The sequence below is a fragment of the Anas acuta genome, chromosome 2, assembly GCF_963932015.1.
Source record: "Anas acuta chromosome 2, bAnaAcu1.1, whole genome shotgun sequence".
Lineage (NCBI taxonomy): Eukaryota > Metazoa > Chordata > Aves > Anseriformes > Anatidae > Anas > Anas acuta.
In genome coordinates, this window is record NC_088980.1 from 107666207 (window position 1) to 107678569 (window position 12363).

General features: G+C 47.7%; 1 protein-coding gene across 12 annotated transcripts in view; it reads left to right on the forward strand.

The window, feature by feature from the left end:
* Positions 1 to 983: 983 nt before the first annotated feature.
* PTPRM (protein tyrosine phosphatase receptor type M) overlaps positions 984 to 12363 on the forward strand; it is a 468093-nt gene continuing 456713 nt past the window's right edge. For 6 of the 12 annotated variants that reach the window (XM_068671589.1, XM_068671590.1, XM_068671592.1 and 3 more), the window contains exon 1: positions 984 to 1425. In XM_068671589.1, coding sequence (XP_068527690.1) covers positions 1353 to 1425 — 73 coding nt within the window. In that variant the 5' untranslated portion in view covers positions 984 to 1352. The remainder of the gene's footprint in view (positions 1426 to 12363) is intronic. The other 6 variants (XM_068671594.1, XM_068671595.1, XM_068671602.1 and 3 more) reach the window with 2 other exon arrangements.

Consider the following 12363-nt stretch of genomic DNA (forward strand, 5'->3'; position numbering starts at 1 on the left):
CAGCAGAGAGGCTGGGGGGCTCGCAGGAGGGGACGGAGCTGAAGGGCCTAACTTTGAAGAGGATGTATTCTGTGTAAATATAATACAGGATACGGATACATCTTTGATATGCGCTGTAAGTTGCAGAACTGCATGGGGGATGGGTTAAGGCTTCAGTGGCAACGGGATTGAAGCTAAGCACACGAGGGTATCGTAAAAAAAAAACAGAGGACCCGCTCTGGAGAAAACAGGCAACGCAGAACCCGAGCTTTTGTGGTTTTTCTTTGCCAGCTCCAACCCTTAATTGCGGCACTACTTTGGTTCTTGTTTCCACCGTTTTGTTTGTGACCTCGGGGAATAAACAGGAGTTAAGTTTGGCCAGCCACCTGCACCTGAACTAAAACAAGCAAAGAAACAAACAAATAAATAAGCTTTAGCTGAAAGTGATGATAGCCAACAAAAACACCTCCACCCCTAGATGCCAAGTTCAGAAAGGTTTAAAACCAATACACACATTATCGAGGTGTCTGAAGGTTAGGGACTCCAGGAGCCGCATCCCCCAAACGGAGAGGGCTGCGGAGTAAAAACCCGGGACCCTCAGCGTGCAAGGGACGAAGGCAGCTCCGTTTTGAAAGGATTTTCCTCTCGGTTTGAAGCGTGGCCCCTCCGAGCCCGTTTCCCACCCCCGGCAGGGCTGTGGGGCGGGCGGGCTGCCAGGGGCGCCCTGCGCAGCCGGGGCGAGGCGCTCAACTTTCAGGGCACGCGTTTGGGGGCTCGGTCCCCCGGCACCATCCCCGTCCCTGTCCCTGTCCCCATCCGGGACAGGGGCTGCGGGGCTGGGGGGGGGGGGGACGCCGCGACCCCCGGAGCCGCCCGCGGCGCCCGGCCCGCACCGCCTCGCCCTCTAGCGGGGCCGAGCGGCGCCGCCGCCGGCTGGGCGTGACTTCCCCCGCTCCCTTCAGCCCGCCCGCCTGCCGGGGGGGACCGCGAGTCAGTCAGGGAGCCGAGCTCAAGCGGGACCGGCGGCGGCGCCGGGCGGGGAGACGCCGGCATTACGGCTGCCCCCCCCCTCCAACACACCCGCCCCGGCCACCGGGCTCCGGGCAGCGGGAGCCGGCGGGGAGGCGGCCCCCGGGGTGAGGGCAGCGGGCGGAGGAAGGCACCGCGGGGTCCCCGAGCCCCTCTCCGGGCACCCCGAGGAGCCGGAGGGGACGAGGAGCGCACGGAGCGGCTGCGGGGAGCCCCGAGGGGGAGTCCCGGCCGCCCCCTCCCCGCCTGCCCCAGCGGCTGGAGGGGGGCGAAGGGGGGAGCCTCCTACTTTTTGGCAGACACTTTGGCACTTTGCTGGATCCGCGGCAGGAAGGGGTGGAAATATGGGGAAAGTTGGGACTTGCCTGCTTACTTTGGCCGGACTTTTGCTGGCAGCGGGAGCGCAGACGTTCACAGGTAAGGGTCGGGGGGGGGGGGGGACGGGGACACACATTGCCTTGGGTTCCTCTCTCCTCACCCCCCACCCCCGGCGGGGCTGACACTTCGTAGCCGCTTTGTAAACGGGGGAAAAACAGAAAAAACAACAACAACAACAAAAGTGTCTGCAGGAGGAGGAGAGGAGGCGGCGGGCGGGATGCCGCTGGCGTGCGCCTGGACGGGAAGGGCGCCGAGGGGAGGGGAGGGGAGGGCGAGCGGCCGGCGGGGTCGGGCCGGGCCGTGCCCCGCTCGGGCTGCGGCTCTTCCCCGCATCCCCCTTGCCAAAAGTTTCCCCCTGACCCCTGCCGGGGAGGCTGAGGGGCGAGGGGAGCCCCCCACGGGCAGCCCCCGCCGTCGGGCGGCCGCGACACGGCGGGGCGCAGCTTTGGGGGACCCCCCCCGTGCGTGGGGCTGGCGGGGCTGGCAGCCGGCGGAGCGGCGAGCCCCTCTTCCCTCGGGTCTTCGGGTGGGTTTTCGCAGCCCCCCGCTGCTCCCCCGTCCTTTTTCCGTGCCGAAGAAACCCGTAATTTCAGACGGGAATCCGGGTTGTGAAATCCCCTTCGCAGCGGAGCGCGCAGAGCTCGCTTCGGGGAGGGGGGGGTAGGGGGGGAGGGATGTGTGTGTGTTTCGTGGGCTGTTTCCAGCACGAAGTTGCTGCAAAGTACGGTGAAGAAATTGAAGACATCTGGTCCTCAGCTCATGAGAAGTCAGCTTCGGTGGGGAGCGAGGCTTGGAGGCTTCGCTGGGTGCGCAGGCTGCTTGCTGGGTGTTTTGGGCGCACGCCGTGCTCCCGTGCGGCTCTGTGGCTACAGCAAGTTTTATGGGGGGGGGGGGGGGGGTAGAGAGTTCGTGGTCTGCTTTTAAACTCGTTTAAAACTAGAAAAATCTGGGTTTATGTCAGGTCCCAGCGACCTTTTGTGTATGCAGCTGCATTTCCCTTAAATTCTCCTCCACGTTTTTTACTGCGGGTGAGACAGAGGGCTCCTGAGCAGAGAGATGTTTAGCACCGAGATGAGATATACGAATGATGAAATCTTTCTCCAAACAGTCGTGGTAGGACGAAGGTGAGCTCTGTAGTGAATTATGGAACTGAACTCATGTATATTAGCCCTATAACTCATTAATATGGGAAGTCTAGTGTCCGGGCTTCAGTGAGAGCTCTTCCTTTATGAAGACAAATCCGTAACTCACTGCTGACCTGCACAAACTCCTGTACTCCTTGTTCAAAGTTGAGCTAGGGCAGCTCTTATTCTGGATATGTAAGTGACTTGCGTGTGCGATACGCCGATGCTATGCTGGAGTCAGCATTTAAGCACCATTCATGTTGTCTTCATTTCCATTGCCACACACGGCCGTAGGAAACACAAACCATTCAGTGATGCCCGTAGGTGGATCCAGTTATTGCACAAGGTGATTCCAGCACCTCCAGAGCTCTGAGGGAGAGACACCACGATCTACAGGCTGAAATGGGATTGCAGAGGATGCCACGGGGTGCAGCATCTGGCCTGCTTTCTCCCCGTGCGTGCATATGTGCATGGATGTTAAATATTGAATGGAAAGCTTATCCGTGAAGAGGTGTGTGCGTCGTGGCTTTTTTCAGTATCAATTCTTGGTACTCAGACCAAAATTGATGAAATTTCCATTTTTGTACTTTACCATTTGAAGTGCATGCCTGGGAGTCATTTTTGCCTAGGGGAAAAAATTGCTGTTGCTTTTGCTAAGTGTGATGCATCAGTGTCATAGAAATTAAATTACACAAAAATCCGTCCTTGAGCTGGGCAGTTAGTTTTTGTACTAGCCGTCCCTTGTTGCTGATGGGGGTTGTATGAATAACCTGCCAAAAGTTTAAAAAAAGGAATCAAAAAAAAAAAAAAAGAAAACCAACTCCACACATATTTGAAGCAAAGAATAGCAGTGGGTGAGTTAAGTCATCTTTGGCATTTCTAGTTCCATTTTTATTTTTACCCTTTCCAAAAATGATTGATTTATTTGACAGAGATTAGTTCTAACATTACCTTCAGCTATTGTTTTATTTGAGTTTCTTATTTAGAGAATAATCACACTGAAAGATCAGATCTTGGCTTTTTAAGGCCTGGGAGCTTTCAAGTAATCTTTTGAAAGCAGCTTAACAGTTAATAACAATGAGATTTTCTCTGAGTCCTTAACTAAAGAATTTAAAATTCTGGACTCATTGGTTCAAGAAGCAAATGCTTTCAAGAATTTGAATTGAAGAGATGTTGCTGAAAACATTGTCTTACATGGGCAGTGCTTCTTATTTTAAAAAGTTTTTAGAAGTAGCTGGGGTCTTTCTGCGAGAACAGATTGTTTGTTCCTGAGAAACGCTAGCAGACCTAAGTTGTTTTTTTTTTTATTTATTTAATGATTTTAGCATGAATGTTATTAAGTGGTGCCATGTGAAGACCAAAGGCTAACGTTACAAAGTGCCTGAGCTGTGGTGGTGCCACCTGAGCCTGCCGTATTCCTCCTGCCTTCTCCCCGGGAGCTTGTGCAGGCAAGGGGAGGCGACGCACTCCTGCAAGGGATCTAGGTCAAACACGGAGATGGAAAGTTAGAAGGGACACTGTAAGCCTAAATATTAGGTCTTCTGTGAAATGAGAGGTCTGGATGTAATGAGTTCTGTCAAATACCAGCACGGGTAACTGAAATTGAAGGCAAGGAGATGTGTAATAGAATGCAGAAACTGTGTTTTTATAGAGGCGTTGCGCTCAGATTGATTTAAATTTGCACACAGCCTGAATCCCGAAATTGGTGCTTCTTGCTTATAACCTGAGTCTGACCTAGAGAGGCCTATTATTAGAGCGCTCTGTTCTCCTTTGCTATAGAAAGCAGTAAGGCTGTGTATTAACACATTCTTCTTGTGGTGCTGGTTTTAAAAGTTTTACTTCTTCTGTGGAGGGCTGGCCTGCAAGTGCTTGGAGGAGTGATTTTGTGCCAGGACTAGTGGTAGTTGTGAGGAGGAGAACGGGAGGGCTAGTGCTGTACAAAAATTGAAAACCATTTTTCTTAGGGACCAGCAAAGGTTTTCCATGGAGAATAGTAGTCCTCAGGCTATTTCATGGCCTTAAAATATAAACCTTGCATTCTAAATAGATGCTGTGCCTCATCTTCCCCTGTTTTGGTTTTGGGTGTAGGCACTCTGGAGGCAAGAATCACACTTTCCAAAAACAAATGTAAGGAGGAAACGTGACATGCTAAAGTTGGAACTTACCGTGACGGTGCTGATGTTCGGTGGCAGCAAAGAGGGAGGATGAAAAGAAAGAGGATGGGTTACGTCTTCATAGGTCCAGTCCCAGCTGAAGGGAAGCCTCTGGCAATCAGAGAAATGTGTAGAAAGTAAAAACTTTCTGGTGTAATTTACTCAGCTTACAGCGGTTTGTCAGAGTATTCAGGGTCTGTATTTGGAAGCCTTTGATACCTATTCTGATCATTTTGCCAGCAAAGAGCCGTGGGTTTGTTTTGTATCTTATTTTAACAAACCCTGCTTTTTCCTGCACTGCTTACTCCACCTGCGAGCCCGTATCCCAGCACTCGCCGTGCATTTAAGTGATTGCATTTAAAACAGTCCAGCAAGTTAGTGGAAGGAAGTTGAAGGATCAGCTTTGAGTAGGTCTGTATTTTTAAGCACTTCTGGCAGCTTGGGACATGAAATAAAGTTTGTGTTTCCCTGTAAACTAGGACATACTCAAGAATGCATCAGATTAATTGAGAGTCCTGGCTTTGGAAGCGTCAGGGTTTGTCAAAAAAGATGCTGTGCAGTGGGGTTTGCTTTTCATACCGTTGAGCTGTTCTGGTGTCAAAAGTTAGTAATGAAACCACACCAGAAATTAAAAATAAACCTTTCAGAAGATTACAAGGATGTAATAATGCTGGAAAAATTCCTGTGGTGTTTTTTCGGTTTCTCGGTTTAGTGGTCATCAGAATTCGTGAGCAAAATAGATTACAGTGTCCTGGAACAATATAGCAGTATATAATTTATGGAAAATAATCTGTTTAGTGCTCGCAGAAGGTGCTAGATTGGCAGGTAGAGGGACAGATTCCTCAAGCACATCACAACACAGGTTAGGACAGAGAGAGGAAGCTTCTGGTCTCCATCTCACTGACCAGTGGGGTGAGCACAATAGGTGTAGGATTGATGGGACAAAGTCTGGTGGCGTGGTGGGGTCACACTGATCCTGTACTTCGCACATTGAACTTTCATCCTGAAGGAAAGATCACTTCAGAGGGCTGCCACTTGTGCTTGAAGCTTATTAGTATCATTGTCAAACGCTTATTTGAGGTAGTTACATCATTAAGTTTTAAAGGTGTTTCCACAGAAAATGACGTGCTTTTATGAGCCTTTCAGCTCCCAGGTGTGTAAATAAGGGGTTTTGAAAGTTTTCCCAGGGATAAATTGTTTATTAACGTGAGTGCATCTGAATTGCCTTAATTCTCCTCAATTTCTGTAGGAACAATTGAGAGTCCTCGTTCTTTCATCTGAGTTTGCTGATAATTTCCAAATGTGTATTTCTGATTTATTATGTAAAGCTCTCAATGTATCGAAAAGCATTTCAGGAAAACAAAACCAATTTGGAGTGTACAGTAATATGCTTAAAAAAAAAAAAAAGTTTAGTAATAAATTTTACTCTGCTGCTTTCCTCACCCCCTCTGTTCGCTTCTTTCTGCTTCTGTAGTGCACGAACACTTGAGCCTTCATGAGTTTGCCTGCTGTGCTCTGCTGCTGATCACTAGGTGTAGCTGCATCTCTAAATCCACTTTTCTAAGTGGAAAGCGAGGAAGGGCTGGAAGCTGGGCTTTTACTTGCATGTCAGGATGTTTGGAACTTGGGAGGTGTGAAAATATTTGATGAATTTTGGTGACCTGGAGAATTTGAAGCCACTGGTGGCTTCTTTGCACCAGTTTGCTTATAACACAAATGAACTTTTCATTATGCATAAAAAGGCTGATTTCAGTATCAGCGTTACTGCAGCACTCATTCAGCCTTCTCTTGAATACTGCAATAAAATGCATGAAATTACAGAGAAATTGTTAGTGCTTTCCCAGTGGCTTAAATGCAAAGGTAGTAGCTACAGAGGTGTGATAAAGCTGTACCTTAACCATCTTAATTTATCTGTAGGTATGTGTTAAAGGAAAGGCTCAGTGTTGTGTGAGTATACACCTTTTTAATGTGTCGTGGGGAGACCTCTGCTCTGTTCGAAGGAATTACTTTCGGAAAGGATGTTGCTGTCAGGGGAATCCTGTACTGATTTTCGGAAGAGCCTTGTGTCCTGGCGATTAAAGGGCATGTCACTGCCTTTAACATTGCGAGGAGTTACAGAGAGTAAGCCCTCACCCATGCTTTAAAAATGAAGAAGAAAAGACATTTTTATGCCCAGGTTTCTGAGAGCAGTAACGGTACAAATGAAGGTGTATTTATGCCTGTAACACATACTCATGTCCAGAAGCTGCAGGGAATAGGGGAGCAGTGGCTCAGCCATTTCACTCAGCGTGCCCCTTTGCCACATGAGGAGCAATGGCAGCAAAGAAAGTAATAACTGCGTTTGTTCAGACAAAAGCAGGGAGCATTAGCAGGAAGGAGCTCTGAAAGCAGGTGAGCATTACAGTATTTGGCGAGAAGGGTGGGAAGGAAGGCACGACACTGTGTGAAAGAGTGTAAGAAATGAACCTTACTGGAAGGGAAAGTACCCTAGGAAAAAACTGAACTTGTAAAGGCAGTTAAACGGCATCTGGAAAACATAAATGGATTTATATTTACTCACATTTTCTTATTTTTGTCAGCTTTGTTTTGAACACACTTGTCTCGTTAATTTATTCAAGGCTCGAACATGTCTTCTGACAGCTTTACACAGCAATATTTGGTTATCTTTGCACATATGATTAAGTGTAATGATGTTAATGAAACTTTATTTATTTATTTTTTTCCCTTATGGAATGGTGTGAAACCAACATTTCTTGTATGAGCAAGGTGGATTTTCCTTTTTTTTTTTTTTTTCTTCTTCTTTTTTACTCCCTTCTTCCTCTACATGTGTGTAATCTCCCCTGATTTCAAGAGCAGCAAGTTTTGGTTACAGTAGGGGTTTTGGGAGGGGAGCTTGACATTTTGAACCCTATCACCACTTTATCCCCAATTCTAAAATCCAGTATTGTTTGACTCCTTATTCTATTCAGTTCTTTCTTTATTCTGTTACTGTCAAAAATATTTTGTCTCTTTGTTGTAATTCTGTACTGCCTAATGGTAGGCTGATCAGATGAAAATAGTGGTTTTTAGCTTTGCTGGTGAGATTGTTCTGTAAGACTGAGCATCACAGGAGTTTCTATGCACTTCCAGCTAGGTGGACAGTGGGCTGTCAGTGCCCCTAGGGTTTTTGTCATGGAGTTGTTCTTACAGGTAAATGGATAGCTTTTCACATCTGTGCTTCTGGTGAGTATAGACTGGTCTGTGATCACTGAAGGGGTCACCTGTACGCACACCTTACAGCTCCAGTTAGGACGTCTGTGCAGTTTCTGAGGGTACACAGAGAAAACAGCTGCAAACAAACAGCAAAGTCAGTTTCCATTTCCGTGAGCTGTGTTAGGCCTCAAATCAGACACAACTGTTCTTGCTGTAGCTGTTTGCTATGCTCATTCTCGCTTCTTATGGGATTAGTGCGTTTGTTTTGTTTGAACAGACAGATTTCATTATTATCTGTTCCCTCTTACATCCTTCTACTTCTGGTAAATAAAATCACAACAAGAAGCCCAGTGTTTCCTGACAACTCCACGGTCTGTTCAGCGTGTGCTCATGCACTTGGTAGGAACTTGCTTGAGTGAGGAAATGCATTTGTTTCAAGGTTCAGCCCTGGTTGCCAACCGCACAGGGCTACACATAACTTACAGCAATTCCCATGATATTTCTATCACAGGGTGTAATTCAGTATCAACACTGCTCTGATCACAGTTTTTTTGCAGGCTGTTTGTATTTTGATAGTGTAAATCTCGTTTCCCTTCTCTGCTTTAAGACGTGCCGTATGATCTTAACCAGGAAATGTTTTCCCCGCTCTGCGGGACTTTCTGAGCCTGGAAGTTTTTTCTGGCTCCAGGTTGGGATGACATAGTGGAACACGAAGTGTGCTGCCGGAGCACAGCATGCAAAAGACAGGCGTATATTGTAATTCCTGTTGCTTGGTGATCAGAGCTCCTGCGTAGGTGTGGGAGACCTGGATTTAAGTGCACGCTCTGGCGTTTGGCTGTGGCATGGGTGAGCATTGCTGTAGGCTGTCTTTTCTGTTCTTTTTTGGTGGGTTTAGTTTTGACCATGGTTGAATTTTTATTTTTGTTTTTAACTGACAGTTGAGAACCCCTAAATGTATTTAGAGAACACTTATGGCAGCCATCGGCTGTCACCTATAACTTCAGTCTTGCCCAGAAACTCAACAGTGTACTTAAATACTGTCACATATTTAGGAGATGAAGACAGCTGTGGACATTTGCAGGAGGTGTAGTACTCAGTGGGGTAGTTTTTATGCTAATGACTGAGAACTGCTCTAGCCTTTTTTTCCTCTAATGTTCCATTTTCTGAATTCTGCAGAGTAGATGAAGATTATTTTACAAAGCACCGCATACAACACTTTAATATAAGCACTTTACATAACACATCACTTCAGCTGTTTTTCTTTTTAACTTCTGCAGAGACAGCTATTACCGAAGTCATTTCTCAGCTAGGTAAGACAAATTGTTGTCCCAGTGATAATTTGGAGGCGCCATGCAGCTGAGGCCCTCTTTCCCTGAGTCTGAGGGATGTCATCTTCAATTCGGTCCTGGCTCAGGAGGAAGCCTCCACAGGCACTTCTCCAGCACTGTCCTCAGCTGCAAGCACCTTTCTGAACATGAAAGCAAAGCAACCTTCTCGGGCTAGGTCTGCGGGTGTTGTAGGGAACCAGCAAAACCAAAACACAATTAAAGTTAATATTTATTCACAAACCTCAGAGGCTGGCACTGAGAACTGGAAGCCAGTGCGTTGCCCAACGTTACTATGCTCTGTTTACAGTGACAGCAGAGCACGTGGATTGAGACCACACATAAAGTTCATGAGGTGTGTTTTATTTATTTTTACTTGAAGAGTTGTTGTTAGAATTGCCTACATAAGTCTGAGCTAGTAAGGGATTTATGTGAATTAGCCTGGCATTTTCATTTGGGCATTTGGAAACTACCGGGGTTTCAGTATTTACTTTTAGTGTTTGAGGAAAGCACGCGCCCTTTTGAACAAATACGCAGTGAAATTGCATAGGGCCCAGAAGCGCAAGACAAGTTGAAATACACTCCTCACAAATTAAAAACTGCCTTCCACAGCAACAGTGCGGCAACAGGAGAAGTGGATTGGGTTTTTTTTTTGAAGTCTTACAGAAACTCCAGAGCCAGATCTTTTCCACATGCTTCAGAGAAAGGCAGTTTGTCCGGTGCTTCTATGCATTTTGACTGCAAAGAGTTAGAGAGTTCAGTGTTAGCCACATTAGACACCTCACACAGGTGTGAAAAAGGTGTGAGCATTGAAAGACTCAAAATGACACCGGGCTGAACCCGAGGAACTAGATAACACATGCAGGGAAACGAAAGGAAGCTGTGGGGAGCTGGGGGTCGGCCTCTTCTCACAGGTAACTAGTGATAGGACAACAGGGAATGGCCTCAAGTTAGGCCAGGGGAGGTTCAGGTTGGAAATGAGGAGACATTTCTCCTCAGAAGGAGCAGTCAGGCACTGGGACGGGTTGCCCAGGGAGGTGGTGGAGTCACCGTCCCTGGGGGTGTTCAAGGAGAGGTTGGACATGGTGCTCAGGGACATAGTTTGGTGGGTGACATTGGTGGTAGGGGGATGGTTGGACCAGATGGTCTGGGAGGTCTTTTCCAACCTTAATGATTCTGTGATTCTGTGAATAATCCTTAGCTACTTCTGTTGCAGTTTCAGCTGCAGACAGACATGCGACTGCACATGGCCTGAAGCAGCGGGTCTGCCCACGAGGAGCATGCCCGCCAGCCTCAGCCACATGTCCCACCGTCCGTCCCCTCACAGCCTTGGGGTCTCTACTGCAGGCAGGACTGGGGTGGGTGGAGGGCTGAAGCCGTAGTTACTGCGTATAAGGATTGTCTGGGCTCTGTCTTGTTGTGTCACCTCGGTCACTTCGAGGGGAATTAGGCTACGTGAGCTGCATGCATTTGCTGCTCTTGAAATTCCTTTGCTGATTTCTTGCAGAGAAACATGCAGTCCTTAGAAATGTACATCCTCAGTTTGGAAGGTACCTGTTATGACTCGGTGGGGCACGGGAACTGAAAGCAGCAGCCTGCTTGTTCTGGTGTCAGGCAGGAGCCGCCAGGTGCTGGGTTTAGTTTGGAAGCTGGTGTTTTGGAAGTTACTGCTTTCCCTGCCAGTCCTGTTGTGGGTGTTGCAAACCTTCAGTCGGTTTCTGATGCACAGCCCAAACTTGCAGACTCTGCCGTGAAAACTGTCCACCCTTGCGAAGATCTCAGTTTTAAGAATGAATACAGTTTGGCAGCTTCCTGAATGTGGTCCACGGTAAATCTGCCTCAGTGAAGTGGTGTCTGGCAGACTTGTTTGCTCGCGGTGGGTGGATCAGAGGAGCTTCGGGAGCCGCTCACCTCCTGTAAGTGAGGAATCTCACATTTCCAGAGCTGGCTCTGGAAGTCTTCACAGCCTGCAGAGCGCCGGGCTAGATTTACAGCCTTTAAACATGAATTCCGGCTCGTGTGGCAGAAGATGTGTGCTTCCAGGCTTTCTGAAGGGGAACTGCAGAAAAGTCAGGTCCATGTGCTAGCAGCTGCCATTGAACAAATAACGTGATATTCACCAGTAGCCCCATTCACATGATTTCGGTGCTGTGACTCTGCGCAGTGGTCTAGCAATAAAAGAAAGAATTGCCCAATTACAGTAATCTGCCAGAGCTGTGTACTCTAGAATTTTGTGCAGAGCAAGAGGGAGGGCTCTTACCTGCTCGCAGTTCTGCTTGAAATTGCACTTTAACACCATCCATTCCCCAGCAAATAACATACATATTTAACAAAGCTGTTAACCACCGGGCCACCTTTAAGAGTATATTGCTGAGCTGCTCCCTCCTGCCCTCTCTCCACCTCCTTTTCCGTGCTCAGGCCTGCCCCCATCCCCGTTCTCCACCATCAGGAGTCCCCTGTGGCCTCCTCTGCCACCTCTTCCCAGGGCAGCTGTGACCCCAAGGCTGGAGGACGATGCCTGGATGCTTTGGGGGTCAATGTGTGCATCTGGTAAGGGCACACAGCCTCTGGGGGGCTGCGACAAAAGCTTGGGGACAGACATCCTGGCTGCCTGCTTATTATTCATACCAAGAAGGCTTATTAGTATCATTATTTTTTTATATTCTGAGGTAAATTAGATCAAAATGGTCCTGTGCATGTGTTACAACACATGCCAGCAGAGCGTGTCGTTATGAGTAAGTGGTGTAAGCGAGTGGGGTTTAAGTTTTGCTTTGCTTTGCATGGGGAGCAGTCACAGTGAACAGTTCACAGCGACAGCAGGCACTGCTAGTGGAGAATGCGATACCGTGGCCAGATTTAGATTTCAGACCAGATGGACGTTATTCATAATATTATTTGGGTGTTAATGCTTTTTACTAGAGTGCGAAATAAACTGCTTAAGGTTTTTTTTTTTTTTTCCCTATTTGTTCTTCAAGCTAAAAAGAACTAGCTTGGCACTATTAATACTGGCACTATTTATATAAACACGAGCTCAAAAATTAAAGATGAATATGGTTGGGTTGGAGCATGCGATATAATTAATTGCCAGGAGCTTCTGATGGCATAATTATTGCAGTCAATCAGGTGTTGCACAAGTCAGCATGAACATCCCGATACTAGCATTTTGGAGAAATGGAGCTTCTG